The 13,551-nt window shown below is 39.9% G+C and overlaps 1 protein-coding gene across 1 annotated transcript; it reads right to left on the bottom strand.

The window, feature by feature from the left end:
* Window positions 1-7,068: 7,068 nt before the first annotated feature.
* On the bottom strand, window positions 7,069-12,938 carry LOC116412237 (beta-microseminoprotein-like). Its single transcript, XM_031906006.1, has 4 exons — window positions 12,415-12,938; window positions 11,511-11,619; window positions 10,968-11,070; window positions 7,069-8,187 (listed from the first exon to the last, which is right to left on the bottom strand). The coding sequence occupies exons 1-4, from the start codon at window positions 12,445-12,447 to the stop codon at window positions 8,064-8,066; spliced, it is 369 nt and encodes a 122-aa protein (XP_031761866.1). The 5' UTR covers window positions 12,448-12,938; the 3' UTR covers window positions 7,069-8,063.
* Between the last annotated feature and the right edge of the window lie 613 nt (window positions 12,939-13,551).

The following is a 13,551-nucleotide window of genomic DNA, read 5'->3' as shown; positions in this document are numbered from 1 at the left end:
TTGCGATAAAAGTTAGCGAATCCCACAAACTTTGTACCGCCTTGCGGTCCTTTGGTGTAGGCCAATCAAGAATTGCAGAAACCTTCTTAGAATCCATCACTATTCCCTTGGTAGAAATGACAAACCCCAAGAATTCAATGTTGTCTCTTTCGAATTCGCACTTCTCGGCTTTGACAACTAGGTTGTGCAACCGTAAGCGAGAAAACACCTCCTTCATGTGTTTCCGATGCTCCTCCAGGGAAGTGGAATAGACAAGGATATCGTCCAAATAGGCCACCACAAACACATCCAGAATATCACAAAAAATATCATTAATAAAATGTTGAAAGGTTGCAGGAGCGTTACATAAGCCGAAAGGCATGACGAGATATTCATAGTGACCGTAGCGTGTACGAAAAGCGGTCTTCCACTCGTCACCCTCTCTAACCCGGATCAAGTTATAAGCCCCCTTGAGATCCAACTTAGAAAAAATAGTAGCGGAACGGAGTCTTTGGAAAAGTTCGTGGATCAGAGGGAGAGAATAACGATTTTTAATGGTACTCTTATTTAAGTCCCTGTAATCAATGCAGGGGCGAAGTGAGTGATCTTTTTTCTCCACAAAGAAGATTCCCGCCCCTGCCGGAGAAGTGGAATGCCTGATGAACCCCTTCCTGAGATTCTCTTCAATGTATTCTTGAAGAACGGTGAGCTCCCGCTCAGCGAGTGGATAAATTCGCCCGAAAGGGATTGGTGCCCCAGGCAACAAGTCAATAGGGCAATCGTAGGGCCTATGAGGGGGAAGAATATCCGCTTGTCTCTCATTGAAGATGTCCAAAAATTCGTGATAAACCACTGGAACTAAGGATAAGAGTTTTGATTTCTCTTCAGTGGTACAAGCTACCGCTTGAGAAAACATTGATGAATGCTTACGGAGACAATTCCTACGACAAAAAGGAGAGGAAAAGGATAAAGACCCTTGGGACCAGTCAATAAGTGGGTTATGTACCTTCAACCAGGGTAGACCAATTATGACAGGGAAAAGTGGAGAAGACACAACATCAAAACACATAAGTTCGAAATGTGAATTATTTATTGAGACATTTAGTGGTAGAGTCTCTCTCAAAACAGGCCCAGAGCCCAAGGGTGATCCGTCCGCCATTCTAATAAAGACTGGTTGGGGCTTGACATGCAGAGGTATGCTGTGGGTTCTAGCAAAAGATGAGTCCAAAAAGCAGCTACTTGCCCCGGAGTCAAGGATGGCTGCCACCTGCAGAGAATTTCTTCCCCACTGCAATGAGAGAAAAAGGGAAACATGGGTATTCTTAAATTGTAATGGACTTTCCCATACAGGTTTACGGGGAGAAACTCTACCTTCAGGACGAACTGAACAAGTTCTTATTAGATGATCCGCTGCTCCGCAGTATAAACAAAGATTTAGACGTCTTCTCCTTAAACGTTCCTCAGGGGTTAAGCTAGGACGAATCAGGCCAAGCTGCATGGGTTCAGGTTCAACAGTTGAAACAAAAGGAGCCACTGGTGGAGGAGCCTTCGGCATGACCCAAGAAACGGGACTGGAGAACTTCTCGGAGTGCCTCTCTCTTAGCCTTCTGTCGATTTGGATGGTGAGTTGGATGAGGTCTTCTAAGGACTTCGGGACACCAACCCTGGCCAGCTCGTCCTTGAGTTGGGCCGAGAGACCAAAACGATAATGATGACGTAAGGCTGGTTCATTCCAATTAGTATCTCCAGCCCACCTCCTAAATTCAGCAGCATAGTCCTCAACAGGGCGTTTCCCTTGCGTGAGGGACTGGATAGCGGCTTCGGCGGTGGCTGGTCTCTGAGGGTCATCGTAGAGAGAGGCCATAGCTTGAAAGAAGGTATCAGAGTCCTTCAGAAGGGGGCTATTTATTTCCATAAGGCGATGAGCCCAAGCCTGGGGTTCCCCTTGTAGAAGAGAGATAATAGTCCCCACTTTGGTTCGCTCTAAAGCGTAAGTCAGAGGTTTCATAGAAAATAATAGTCTACAGCTGTTAAGGAAAGCTCGAAATTGTTTGCGGTCACCGGAAAATTTATCTGGCATGCAGATCTTGGGCTCCGGGTGCTGAGCAGAAGAAAATGAAGAAGCTTCTGATGCCGATGTAGATGGAGCTTGCAACAGCTGAGCCGTAGGCAACTCAGCCAGTTGAGACTGAATATCCTGGTAGCCACTCTGAAGATCCTGAACAGCCCGTGTGAGGACAGAAATCTGCTGCGACAGAGTCTCTAGAATGCTTGCCTCCTCAGACGGTTCCATTTGGTGAGGCTCGGACATTCTGTCAGGCTTACCGGATGCAGGAACCAGGAATGCTGAGGAGGACTGCTCTTACAGCTCCCCACTGGTACTCTCAGGCTGAGACGAGAGAGAAGTGGGGCGAGGTACGAGAGCCCAGAAAAGGTCCAACGAAGTCTGAGCGGAGTGGACTGCGAGGCGTAGGCTCACGTAGAATAGGCACAGCGAAGTCAGCAACGGGTATCAGAGGCACAACGGGTACGGATAAGGACGATCACGGAGAATAACAGCCAGGCCAAGGGTCAGCAACAATAAGCAGGCAGGGTACAAGCGCGGTACAGCAGGGAGGATCCGAGAGAATGGTCAGACAGGCAAAAGTTCAATATAAGCGCGGTACAGCAGGGAGAATCCGAAAGAATGGTCAGGCAGGCAAAAGTTCAATAACAGCAGGGAGGATCCGAAAGAATGGTCAGGCAGGCAAAAGTTCAATATAACAATAGCAAGGTCCGAAAAAACAAGTATAGCTAGGAAAACAATGTCCGAGCACTTACCAAAGTCAGAAGCCGGTCTAAATAGTGCTCTTCCGCCTATGTCACAGCATCTGCGTCGAAACGTCATCATTCAGCGTCAACCAAGCTATTTGCGCATGCGCACGCTGGAACGCATGCTGGAACGCACCGCCATCTTGGATCGACGCGAGGAGAACCGGCGCGCTGCTGGAGCAGGACAGGTACGATCTTGACAGTTTATTTTACATTACCATTAAGTAAACTATAAATGGGAAAATTCAAAGCAACCTTTATTACTGGACTTTTTAATTTTATTTTGTAATTATTGGTCGATAATTTTGGCCCTTCCAGCATTCAGATGAATGTACTGTCTGGTTGTTGGGGACACTGAGCCTGACAACCAAAATATAGATGGACTGTATTGCTTTAATGTTGTAGTTATTCTTATTTTTGATTCTTTTATTCTTTTAAGGCCCTCTCCTATTCATCTTTCAATAAAGTTCTAAATCTGCTCCCTGATTGCTAAAGCAATAAACCTTTACCAACAAGTTTACCCTAACTATTGCAAGCTTGAGAGCTGCAGAGCACAAAATGTCAACCATTTACAAACCATAATAATACAGACCAATTGCAGATTGATTGTGTTTTGAACAAGGAGAAGTTAATGCACAATAACAAGGGGGTGTCAAAATATTTGGCACCCCCCCCCCAGTGATTGTAATCACTTACATGGTACCCTGCCGGGGCTCCTGTTAGCAGAAACTGCACCTGCCTGGGGTGCCTATGAGTGAATGATCCGCTTGCTTTCTTTTTTAACCTTGCTTTCGCATGTTCAGTGGAGTAAAGAGCTGAACTTTAAAAAAAAAGCGGGGTTTTTACTCTACAGTGCAACGGTCGGCCCCAGGATCACGAAAGACAGAAGGAAGTGCATTGCTCACACTCAGGTAACTCAGGTGTAGTTTTTTGCCAACAGGAGCACCAGTTTAGGGTATCAGGTACATGATTACTAACTTTTGGCACCCCCCAGTGACTGTATTTCTCCTTCTCTTTGACTCAATCCTTTCTTTGAAAACTCGGTAAGGGCCCTTGATCCATCTCCTCCAAATTGATAGCAGCCATATCTCTATCGTAAAGGCCAAGAAGGGCGTTCTTTGGCCTGCCTTGTGACTTCGCTTTTTGCCTGCTCCTTGTAACCTGTCTGCCATCTCAGCAGAGACCTGTGCTCCAGCTATTAGCACCTCTGCTACTCTGCATCTGAGCTGCATCCTCAGGATCTGAGTAGTTAGTGGGAGGCGTAGGGGAGTGCTTCTGTCATCCATTTCCAGTGTGACAAGCATCTGGCAGAGGTAAGCCTGACACAGAATCCTATGGGGTATGTTGTCTGCATCCCTCTTAGTTGTACTGTACCACTGTGTATGTCTGATATCCCATAAATATAAAATATGTGCAGACGTGGGTTTAATAGTATGAAGCAGCCAAATAGAAAGCAAACAAGGCCACAGTAAATTTAAAATAGCCTGACACCGAACATGACATTAATTGTAATGTCATGAATTAATCTCTATGTCACTATATATTAATACATATCTAAATTCATTGTTACTTTTAGTGCTTAGATGCCACTGCATCTTCCCAGACCTAGCCAATCAGAGTAATACAATGTTCACAATTCTACTATTAGTTGAGTTAAAGGAGAAAGAAAGGTAAAAACTAAGTAAGCTTTATCAGAAAGGTCTATGTAAATACAGCCATAAGCACTCACAGAAATGTTGCACTGACTTCTCTGTCAAAAGATTTGTTCTGTCTGTAATTCATGTGCCAGAGACACGCAGCTCTCTGCTCTCTCCCTTCTCCTGCTCCCCCCTCCCTTAAGAATGCTAAGGACTCACTCCCCCCCCCTTAGGAATGTGGATCTGAGCCAATCAGCAGGAAGCTGACTCATAGTCTTACAAACTGAGCATGTACACTTGGGGGCTGATTTACTAATCCACGAATGGTCTGAAGGCGTCCGAATGCGGTTTTTTCGTAATGATTGGTATTTTGCGATTTTTTTCGTAAATTGTCACGACTTTCTCGTAGCCATTACGACTGTTTCGCAAATTGTCGCAACTTTTTCGTAGTGTTACGACTTGTGCGAATTGTCGCAACTTTTTCGTAGCCTTCGCGCCTAGTACGAAAGTTTCGGATTCATCCAAGCTTCAGTATCGTGACTTTCCTTGGGCCAGGTTGGAGCTGCAGAGTGCCATTGAGTCCTGTTGGAGGCTTCCAAAATCATCAAGTCTGAAAGTTTTGCCCGCCGTTTCCGAGCGCTCAATACGAAAAAGTCGCGACAATATACGAGCAAATCGTAACGGCTACGAAAAAGTCACGACTTTTCGCGCAAGTCAAAACGGCTACCAAAGAGTCGTGACAATTTACAATAAAGTCGTAACGGCGACGAAAAAATCTCAAAAAATACGAAAAAGTCGCAAAATGTTCGTTTCCAATCCGAATTTTTCCCATTCGGATTCGAATTCGTGGATTAGTAAATCAGCCCCTTAGGCTTGGTGAAGTGTGAGGCATTATGGGAACACAGCTCAGTGTTTTTTCTTCCTGTTTGGCTTTTGATCATCTGAACAGGTGAAATATGGGGAGACTTAAGGGCACAATAGAGAGAACTGAAGGTATGGCTGTTCTTGATTAGCCTTTCCTTCTCCTTTAAAAGTATTTTGCCTTTAAAAGTTGAGTTATATATGTAATTATATACATTTATACAAAAACCCTTGCTATCTTTTAGATTGTAAGCTCTTTTGGGCAGGGCTCTCTTCACCTCTTGTATCGGTTATGGATTGCTTTATATGTTACTCTGTATGTCCAATGAATGTAACCCACTTATTGTACAGCGCTGCGGAATATGTTGGCGCTTTATAAATAAATGTTAATGTAATGTAATGCTATCCACAGCCATTCCTTCCGCTTGTTGTGTGCTGTTTTCCCTAACTATGCAGAAAAGCCTGCATATCTTAACACTTTGAAAATTGGGATGCCAACCAGTTAGCAACTAGACAGATCTGACAGGGAACTGGACTTTGCGTTTCCGTGTAGGATAGAACTGTGAGGATATGGCTTATTTTTAGCACAGACAGGACTTATGGGGAGCTCCAATAAAGGTGTAGTTTTAAAGGGAAAGACCTGTTTTACCCAAACACCTATATGTCCCCTTTAGGTAGGGACAGGGATATAGCAAATTATTAGCCCCATTTGTCATTTATAAGCATATTAGTAGCTAGCCTGGAGGTCATGTTGATTTACCAAGGCACATTCCCAGTTAAATAGAGCAAGGGCATTTGAGGGTACTGTATTACCACCCTGCTGTTACATCCCCCCAGTACTGGAACTGGCAGCTTACTTCTCTCATATAATTTAATGTTAAAGGCCTACATACATGCACTGTGGGAAACCATACACAGAAGGGCATCACTGGAAGTGACAAAATGACCTGACTGTGAATGTGGAAAAGGGCTTATAAATCATATGAGAGGTTGGTTAGCAGATTAACAAATACATGGAGTAGCAGCCATTTTTAAAAGCCAGGATATGTAGTGTTGGGTGCAATTATTCCTGAATGTGATTTTAGTTGATACCCAATCTCCCTTCCTATGGTATGTACAAAATGGCTCTGGCTTTGTCACTGGTGCATGGAGATATTTAGCTAAAAATTAACTTTTAGGAGCTTACTTGTGAGTGAAAATAGAATAATATTTAAAAGAGGACAAGGGGATATTGCTACAAACCTTTTACCTTAGCCAGCCCCTGCCTGATCTTGCTTCCATATCACTGAACACATCTGGTGGAAGATATTTCCTCTATATTTTGCTTTTATTTTAAAAACACCTGGTATATATTTCTTTATTTATCTTTCATTCTCCTTAACTATCTGTATATGAGTAGTGGCACAAAGGCGGCTGCAAGATGGCAGTTGGTGTCAGCAATGTGAGACAGGTTCATTTATGAATTCCAAACTTTGGGGGCCCCTGTGAGGAGTGCAGTATTAAAATGAGTACTTTAATCTTTTAGCCCCTTGATGTGAATGCAGAATAGTGGCTTGGTGTTCGAAGAGACATGAGGCACCAGCAGTTTTACAAATCCATCGATTGTGTGGTGCTGGAAAAAAAAGAAGCCCAACCCAAGTACATAATTTGTGAATCCCAATTGGAAATGATAATGACCCTGGGTAAATAACACTGTCTAGTGGAATAGGTGGATCAGGAAGCAGGTTTAGTTTGTGGAAGTTTTATTTCGGCATTAAACACACAAGTCTCCATACTCACACAGCCCATAAAAAATCTATAAACAATATGGTATTTACTTCTATAATGAAGGTTGCATATAATATTTGTATTTTAATCTTTATTGAATAATAAAGTGAAATATATGGCAAACCCGAACACTGACTGCTACCGAATTTAACCCTCTCATATGGAACTCTGAAAGCAAATATGGTAACTTCTCTCTTGCTCACAATAGTGTGTGTATATTACTGGACCGTAATAAACATCCATCTTTAGAGCCAACCATAGTGCCTGGCCATAAGGGGGTGGGGGGTGGTTATTGTAGCCTTAAGTCTAATAAGTCCAATAAATAGATAGTTAGTAATAACAATTATATTACCAGCATGCTCTACCACTAACCACAATTACCCATATCTCAAATAAATGGTTAAATACTCAGTTCCCCCTCTGTGGTGGATTAACTTTACATATACTTTTATTTTTGTCACCACTAAAACAACTATGGATTTGTTTTTCCACTGGGCTAGATTTCTTTTAAATTGTTCAAGGAGACTAGTTCCAAATCAATACAAGTGCTGATACTTGGGCTTTGGATGTTCCATTTAATTACAATATGGGTTGTCTCACTAAAGGCTCAGGGGTGTGCTATTATATACATTATTATACGTTATTTCCAGTTCTAGGCATCTTCTATGTAAACTGACATGCAGTACATTGAATTATTTAACATATTATAAATGGGGATAAATTATTCATAATGATAATAACTATGAAAAGGGATTGTGTATTTCCATAATGACAAAAACAGAAAAAGCTTTATTATTTGTTTATGCTTTTAAATACCATGCAATAGCTATTATGTACTGAAATAAATAAGTGCTTTTCTCTCAAACACCCACTTGGTTGACAAGCTTTATGATTTCCCGCATATTTTTTTTGTACCAAGGTTATCTTTTTCATAAAATATCAAAACTTTTGCAATTATATACATGTTTTATACACAAAGAGCATTTGTATTTGGCATGACTGTAGCTTCTATAGCAATACATACATCTGACACATTTCAGCTTTATCACTCAGTTTGCGGATTAAGTATGTACAGGCAGTCCTATTCACCACTACTTCACAGTCCCCAGAAGTAATTACAGGTACGTTAAGCCTAAAATAAAAGTGAAGAAAGAGGAAATGATAATTGTTTACACAGGTTTAAATGAATGTGGCTACCATGCAACTTTTTTGACATGACCGCGACTTTCTTGACACAACCACAATTTTTTTTCTCACTCCGAATTCATTAAAGTCTACGGCATTTTTTCAAATTTTTGTCGCTCCAAATTTTCACAGCAGTTTTGAAAAAATTGCTAATGCCAAAATGTGGAATTTCACAGCAAATCTATATATGCCGAAATAATTCACTCATCACTACCTACTGTATATGTCGCTGGTATATAGAATCACTAGAAATGCTATTATGGTCTTTATTTAAACTGTGCCTTTAACTATAATAAGTTTAAGCCATGGGTTTCCAAACTGTGGGTCCCGCCCTCATGGAGGAAGGAAGTGGGTTAAAGCAGTGATTGGCAGGTGGGGGCTAAGACTGAAGGCCAATGAGAATGATATTTGGGAGAATTTCTGTTAGCTGTTCTAGAGACTTCTGGAAGCTTAGAATGAAGTGGGAATTTGGGGTAAGCATCTTTTTTAATGTTCTGAATGGCTGATACAGCAATGCTTTCATTGCAGGGTGGTGCCTTATCATAGTTTTAACCTCAAAAGGTTGCTTAAGCTAAAAAAATACCCTGATTGTTCCTGTTATTTCTTTAGATCTTTGTGATAAGCTCTGCTACCCACAAGTGAACATAATCCAAACTGCATTAGACTATTTTCCATTGGCCACTGCCTCAAACCTCCATGATAGTTTTATGTACCGGGATTATCATACTGACAGTGAGTTTTTGAGGGTATATAGGGGATTATTATAGAAGTAATGGAACTCTAGTGCAAGGCAGAATCTGCAATAAAGTCAAGGGAGAGTAGGTACAGTGTGACTAACTGCCAAGAGATGACCTGACAAGGGAGCTCCAATATACAACTTTGAATGCATAAATGACTAAGGTTAGCCGAACCTCTGTGTTCTGTATAAAACTTTTTCTTCAGCTTAATATTACCACAACATAATAACACCATTGATTAATTTGTAGTACGAAGTACACATTTGTATTATTTGTACTTTTTATTGGCTATATTGGAACAGTATTCATAAAACATGTCTTCAAAGTTTTTTTGCACCGTACATCAGCCTTCCTTATGGGGTCTCCCCATGTCTTTTGTGTTTATTGTACAGGTATGGGATCCATTATCCAGAAATCCTTTATCCAGAAAGCTCCAAATTACAGAAAGTCCATCTCCCATAGATGCTATTATAAGCAAATAATTCTAATTTTCCAAAATGATTTCCTTTTTTCTGTTATAATAAAACAGTACCTTGTACTTGATTTTAACTAAGATATAATTTATACCTATTGGGTTTATTCAATATTTAAATGATCTTTAGCAGACTTTTAAAGATCCCAGAAACCCCAGGTCCCAAGCATTCTGGATAACAGGTCCCATACCTGTACAGAATTCTACAAACTTATGCCCTGAGGATGCTTCATAAGAGCTCTTATAGGGGATATATGAATGCACACAACATTGTACAGGTATAGCATCCCTAAATTAGAAACCCATTATCCAAATAGTGCTAAATTACGAGAAGGCCATCTTCCATAAAGTCCCTTTTAAGTAAATAATTTTCAAAAATTATTTCCTTTTTCCCTGTAATAATAGAACAGTACCTTGTACTTGGACCCAACTAAGATATAATTACTCCTTACTGAAGGCAAACGAGTCCTATTGGGTTAATTAATTGTTTAAATGACTAATTAAATAGACTTAAAGTATGAAGATCCAAAATATGGGAAGATCCCTTATCTGGAAAACCCCAGATCCTGAGCATTCTGGATAATAGGTCCCATACTTATGTATATAAGATTTTCCAAACTAGCCTTTAAACCTCTTCTACAACAAGCTCCGGGATATTTACACAAGAGAGTGCACTGATAACTGGTATTTTCAAAATAATAACATTATTCAATTTACCTGTGATTGTAGCATATCCTTAAAAATCTTGACACTAAAAAAACTACTATATACAACTCTCAGCAGTTCATGAACTTCTAACATACAGTTCATGGCTAAAATGGGATTAATATTTGCATTTGGTCTTCTATAAATACTAATGGATTTATTTACTATGAGCAGGGATTAATTGCTTAATGGACTAAGTGGCATTAAAATGTCACCACTTAGACCTCATGAACCCATACACCTGCCACAAGGGCTTTCCAATGCTTTGCGCTGCTGTGCTCTGCAGCTTGTGTGCATTGACAGTCACAAGATAGCCCTCTATAATGCACAACATAGGAGTTTTCCAGGGAATGCCTAGCTGGAGCCTAAATGACTTCCCACCAGAATGATGTGTTACCAAGTGCAGGGATCACTATACAGAGAGGTGCGACTTTTTACATTCCATTCTAGTTGTGCAAGTTGCAACATACTGTACAAGTTTGGCCACAACACATAGCAAGAAAAGTCAATTCAGAAGGTCGGATGCCCCATTTGCTACGTCCTATTTCCCTGTAACCTTCCCTATTATTTGAAAATGAGCATGCATGCTCATAACTGAGTCTGACAGGCACAGGGAGTAATGTGCATGTATTGACTGTACCAAGCCTACCAAGATGGAGCTGCCACTAGGGAAGAGAAGGCTACATGGCCCTTTGGATTTTTTTTTTTACAGATCCCTGCCATTTTTTAATTACATTTACATGAAAGGGAAATTTCAGATTGAACCTCATCTGTGTTCCAGAAAAATATTCTTTAAATTTCTGTTGCACTTACGTCGGACAGCAGGTTAATCCACTTTCGGTACAATTGCATTCAATACAAGGTTCCGGATTCCACGTTGAGTTAAAAGGTCGCATCACATCCCCATCCATACAGCCTAAATGAAATTATTGATACTTTATAGTATTCTCAACAGTTCTATGGCATTAACTTCCCACCCCAACTATATAGTCAATAGTCTATGTGTGGGATTTATCCAAACCAAACTTGAGTGACTAATGGTCTTTATTTTCTGCGATGTTAATGCAAATTATCATTTCCTCTTCCAGAATTTAGGGTGGCATGGCATTCCAGCTATACAAACTAAACATAACTATGGCTACAAAAACTCATTGAGTCATACTGGGTTGGCATAAGAACAGACTGGAAAAACTGGAATGTCCTAGGATTTCCTATTATGAATTATATTTGGGAAGCAAGAATATAATTTATTGTGTACACGTGCTGGTCTACAAAGATATCATTAGATAAATAAAGAGAAGAGCAGATCTTTGGCATAGTCATAACTGCTACATTAGTACATATACATTATCTTACCATTTGGTGTGATACCTGGTCCTACCCTGCTGAGTTCATTGTTCCTGCATGCCGCATTACATAACAATGCTAAAAATGAAGATGCCAATATTGGAAACAACAGTAGATTCTGTGGGGCAGATTAAAAAAAAATTAAACTGAAGAAGTACACAGGTCAAAAAAATTAAGTGCAACCCACGTCACCACATGCCAACTAAGTTATCAGACAAAGCATACGCTAACAAGCTGAATGCGGAATCTCATTTGGTAATTAAGGACAGATATATCAAAGACTGAATGTAGAATTCTGCAAGTTGATTTAAATCATTATTTAACATTGATGAGCCTTCAAGGAATTCAGACTCTTGAACCCCCAAAAGAACAACTAATCCAAGATGCTGAATCCCATAATGGGCAAGGTATATGTTTTGCAATTAATTTGACTAATATTGATATAAATTGATAATTAAAGCACAGCTGCTTTTTCGTAGGTTATCAATCTCTATTAGATCAATTCGAACAATATGCAATATAGGCATTTGCAACAGAACAGTAAATACAATCTTTAGTGACTCTGGCCCTTAGTCTTTCTTTGCTTTATTTAGTATTGTCTGGTTTGTTTCACATTACTTACAAACCTACTTGAGTTGGTTAAATAAAGTTAATTGTTTGTTAGGAGTGAGCCAGCTGGGGCAAATTGCACCCATGTCACACAAATCTTTATAAACAGTTTTATGAGGAATTAGACAAGTTACTCTTTATCAAACAAATAATAAACTTATCTCTATCCTGGTAATTTTTGTCCAGTGTCACCTTTCTACTCCAACATTTTTACATCCCAGCTCAATAACAGAACAATATTTATTCTGGTTAGTCAGACTATTACTTTTCTCATATAACATATGGCAGACAATAACTCACTCACCCATGAAGCTGTGCTAGAATAGGCCTGCAGCATTCTGATCAGTAGATGGGAGAGCTTCTGATCTTGAAGAGGACACTTCAAGTCTGGAGAAGTGCTAGCTATTTAAACCCCACTACTTATAATGATTCTAATAAATAAGAAGGTGTGGCGACACAATGAATCACACTACATCACATTAAAACAATCTTTAGAGGACAGAAATGGAAGCATTGTGCTTTCAAATACAGATTTATTAGTTATTAGGAAACATAAATATTTACTAGTATCCTTGTATTAATTTCGGCTTTTCTCAATGGTTTGCTGACCATTGGCTCCCTACAATCAAAATTTTACTTGCCCTTCACTCTGATGAAAAGCCATAGTGGAGCACTGCAACTAGGAGTCATAAAGAGTTACACCTGATGGACGCAGATGCAGCAAAAGCAAGGTGCACGATGGACAAAAGTCATTGGGATTTGCGTCAATTTTTGCACATTACACTCCTTAGTAAATAAGCCCATCGTTTTGTCTTTCCAGTAACTGCAAAATAAAAATGAAATCAATATATACATCTATGTATTTATCTGTAAACATATTTTTTCAGAGCAGTAGTCTTGTTTGAATAAGATCATTTTTCTCTCTGTATGTGATGGGCATGAATTTTGCCTTTTATATTTTCAACATTCTACACCCCCATATCTAGTAAAGTAGCCCATAAAAACCAATAATATCAAACAGCTGACCAGTAAATGCTATCTGCTGAACATGACTAGACCTACTTGACAACTTTTATTACATTCATTCCTTGCACTTATTAGCGCAATCTCCCTTTCCGTTTCCTGGTTCTTGCAAGCAATTGTGGGAGGTGATTAGCAAAGCACAAATATCCCTTGGTATAATAGGCTTCTGCTCATCTGTAATCCAAAATAGACATAACAACAGGATGGGTGTTTTGTATACAGAAATCACTACCTCTATTTAAACCAACTCAGCTGCTTACAGAACAGTGATCTTTTAGTGCTTTGTAATAAAATTAAAAGAAAATTTGATTTTTTTAAAACTGAAACAGGCATAATACATTTATCGCTCATGTTGTAAAATGGGCTGAAGAGAGAAAGACATGTAAATACTGTATATATTATTTTGCTTGCTTTCTTT

The sequence above is a fragment of the Xenopus tropicalis genome, chromosome 7 (genome assembly GCF_000004195.4).
Source record: "Xenopus tropicalis strain Nigerian chromosome 7, UCB_Xtro_10.0, whole genome shotgun sequence".
NCBI classification, from domain to species: domain Eukaryota; kingdom Metazoa; phylum Chordata; class Amphibia; order Anura; family Pipidae; genus Xenopus; species Xenopus tropicalis.
This window is presented reverse-complemented; position numbering and strand designations above follow the sequence as displayed.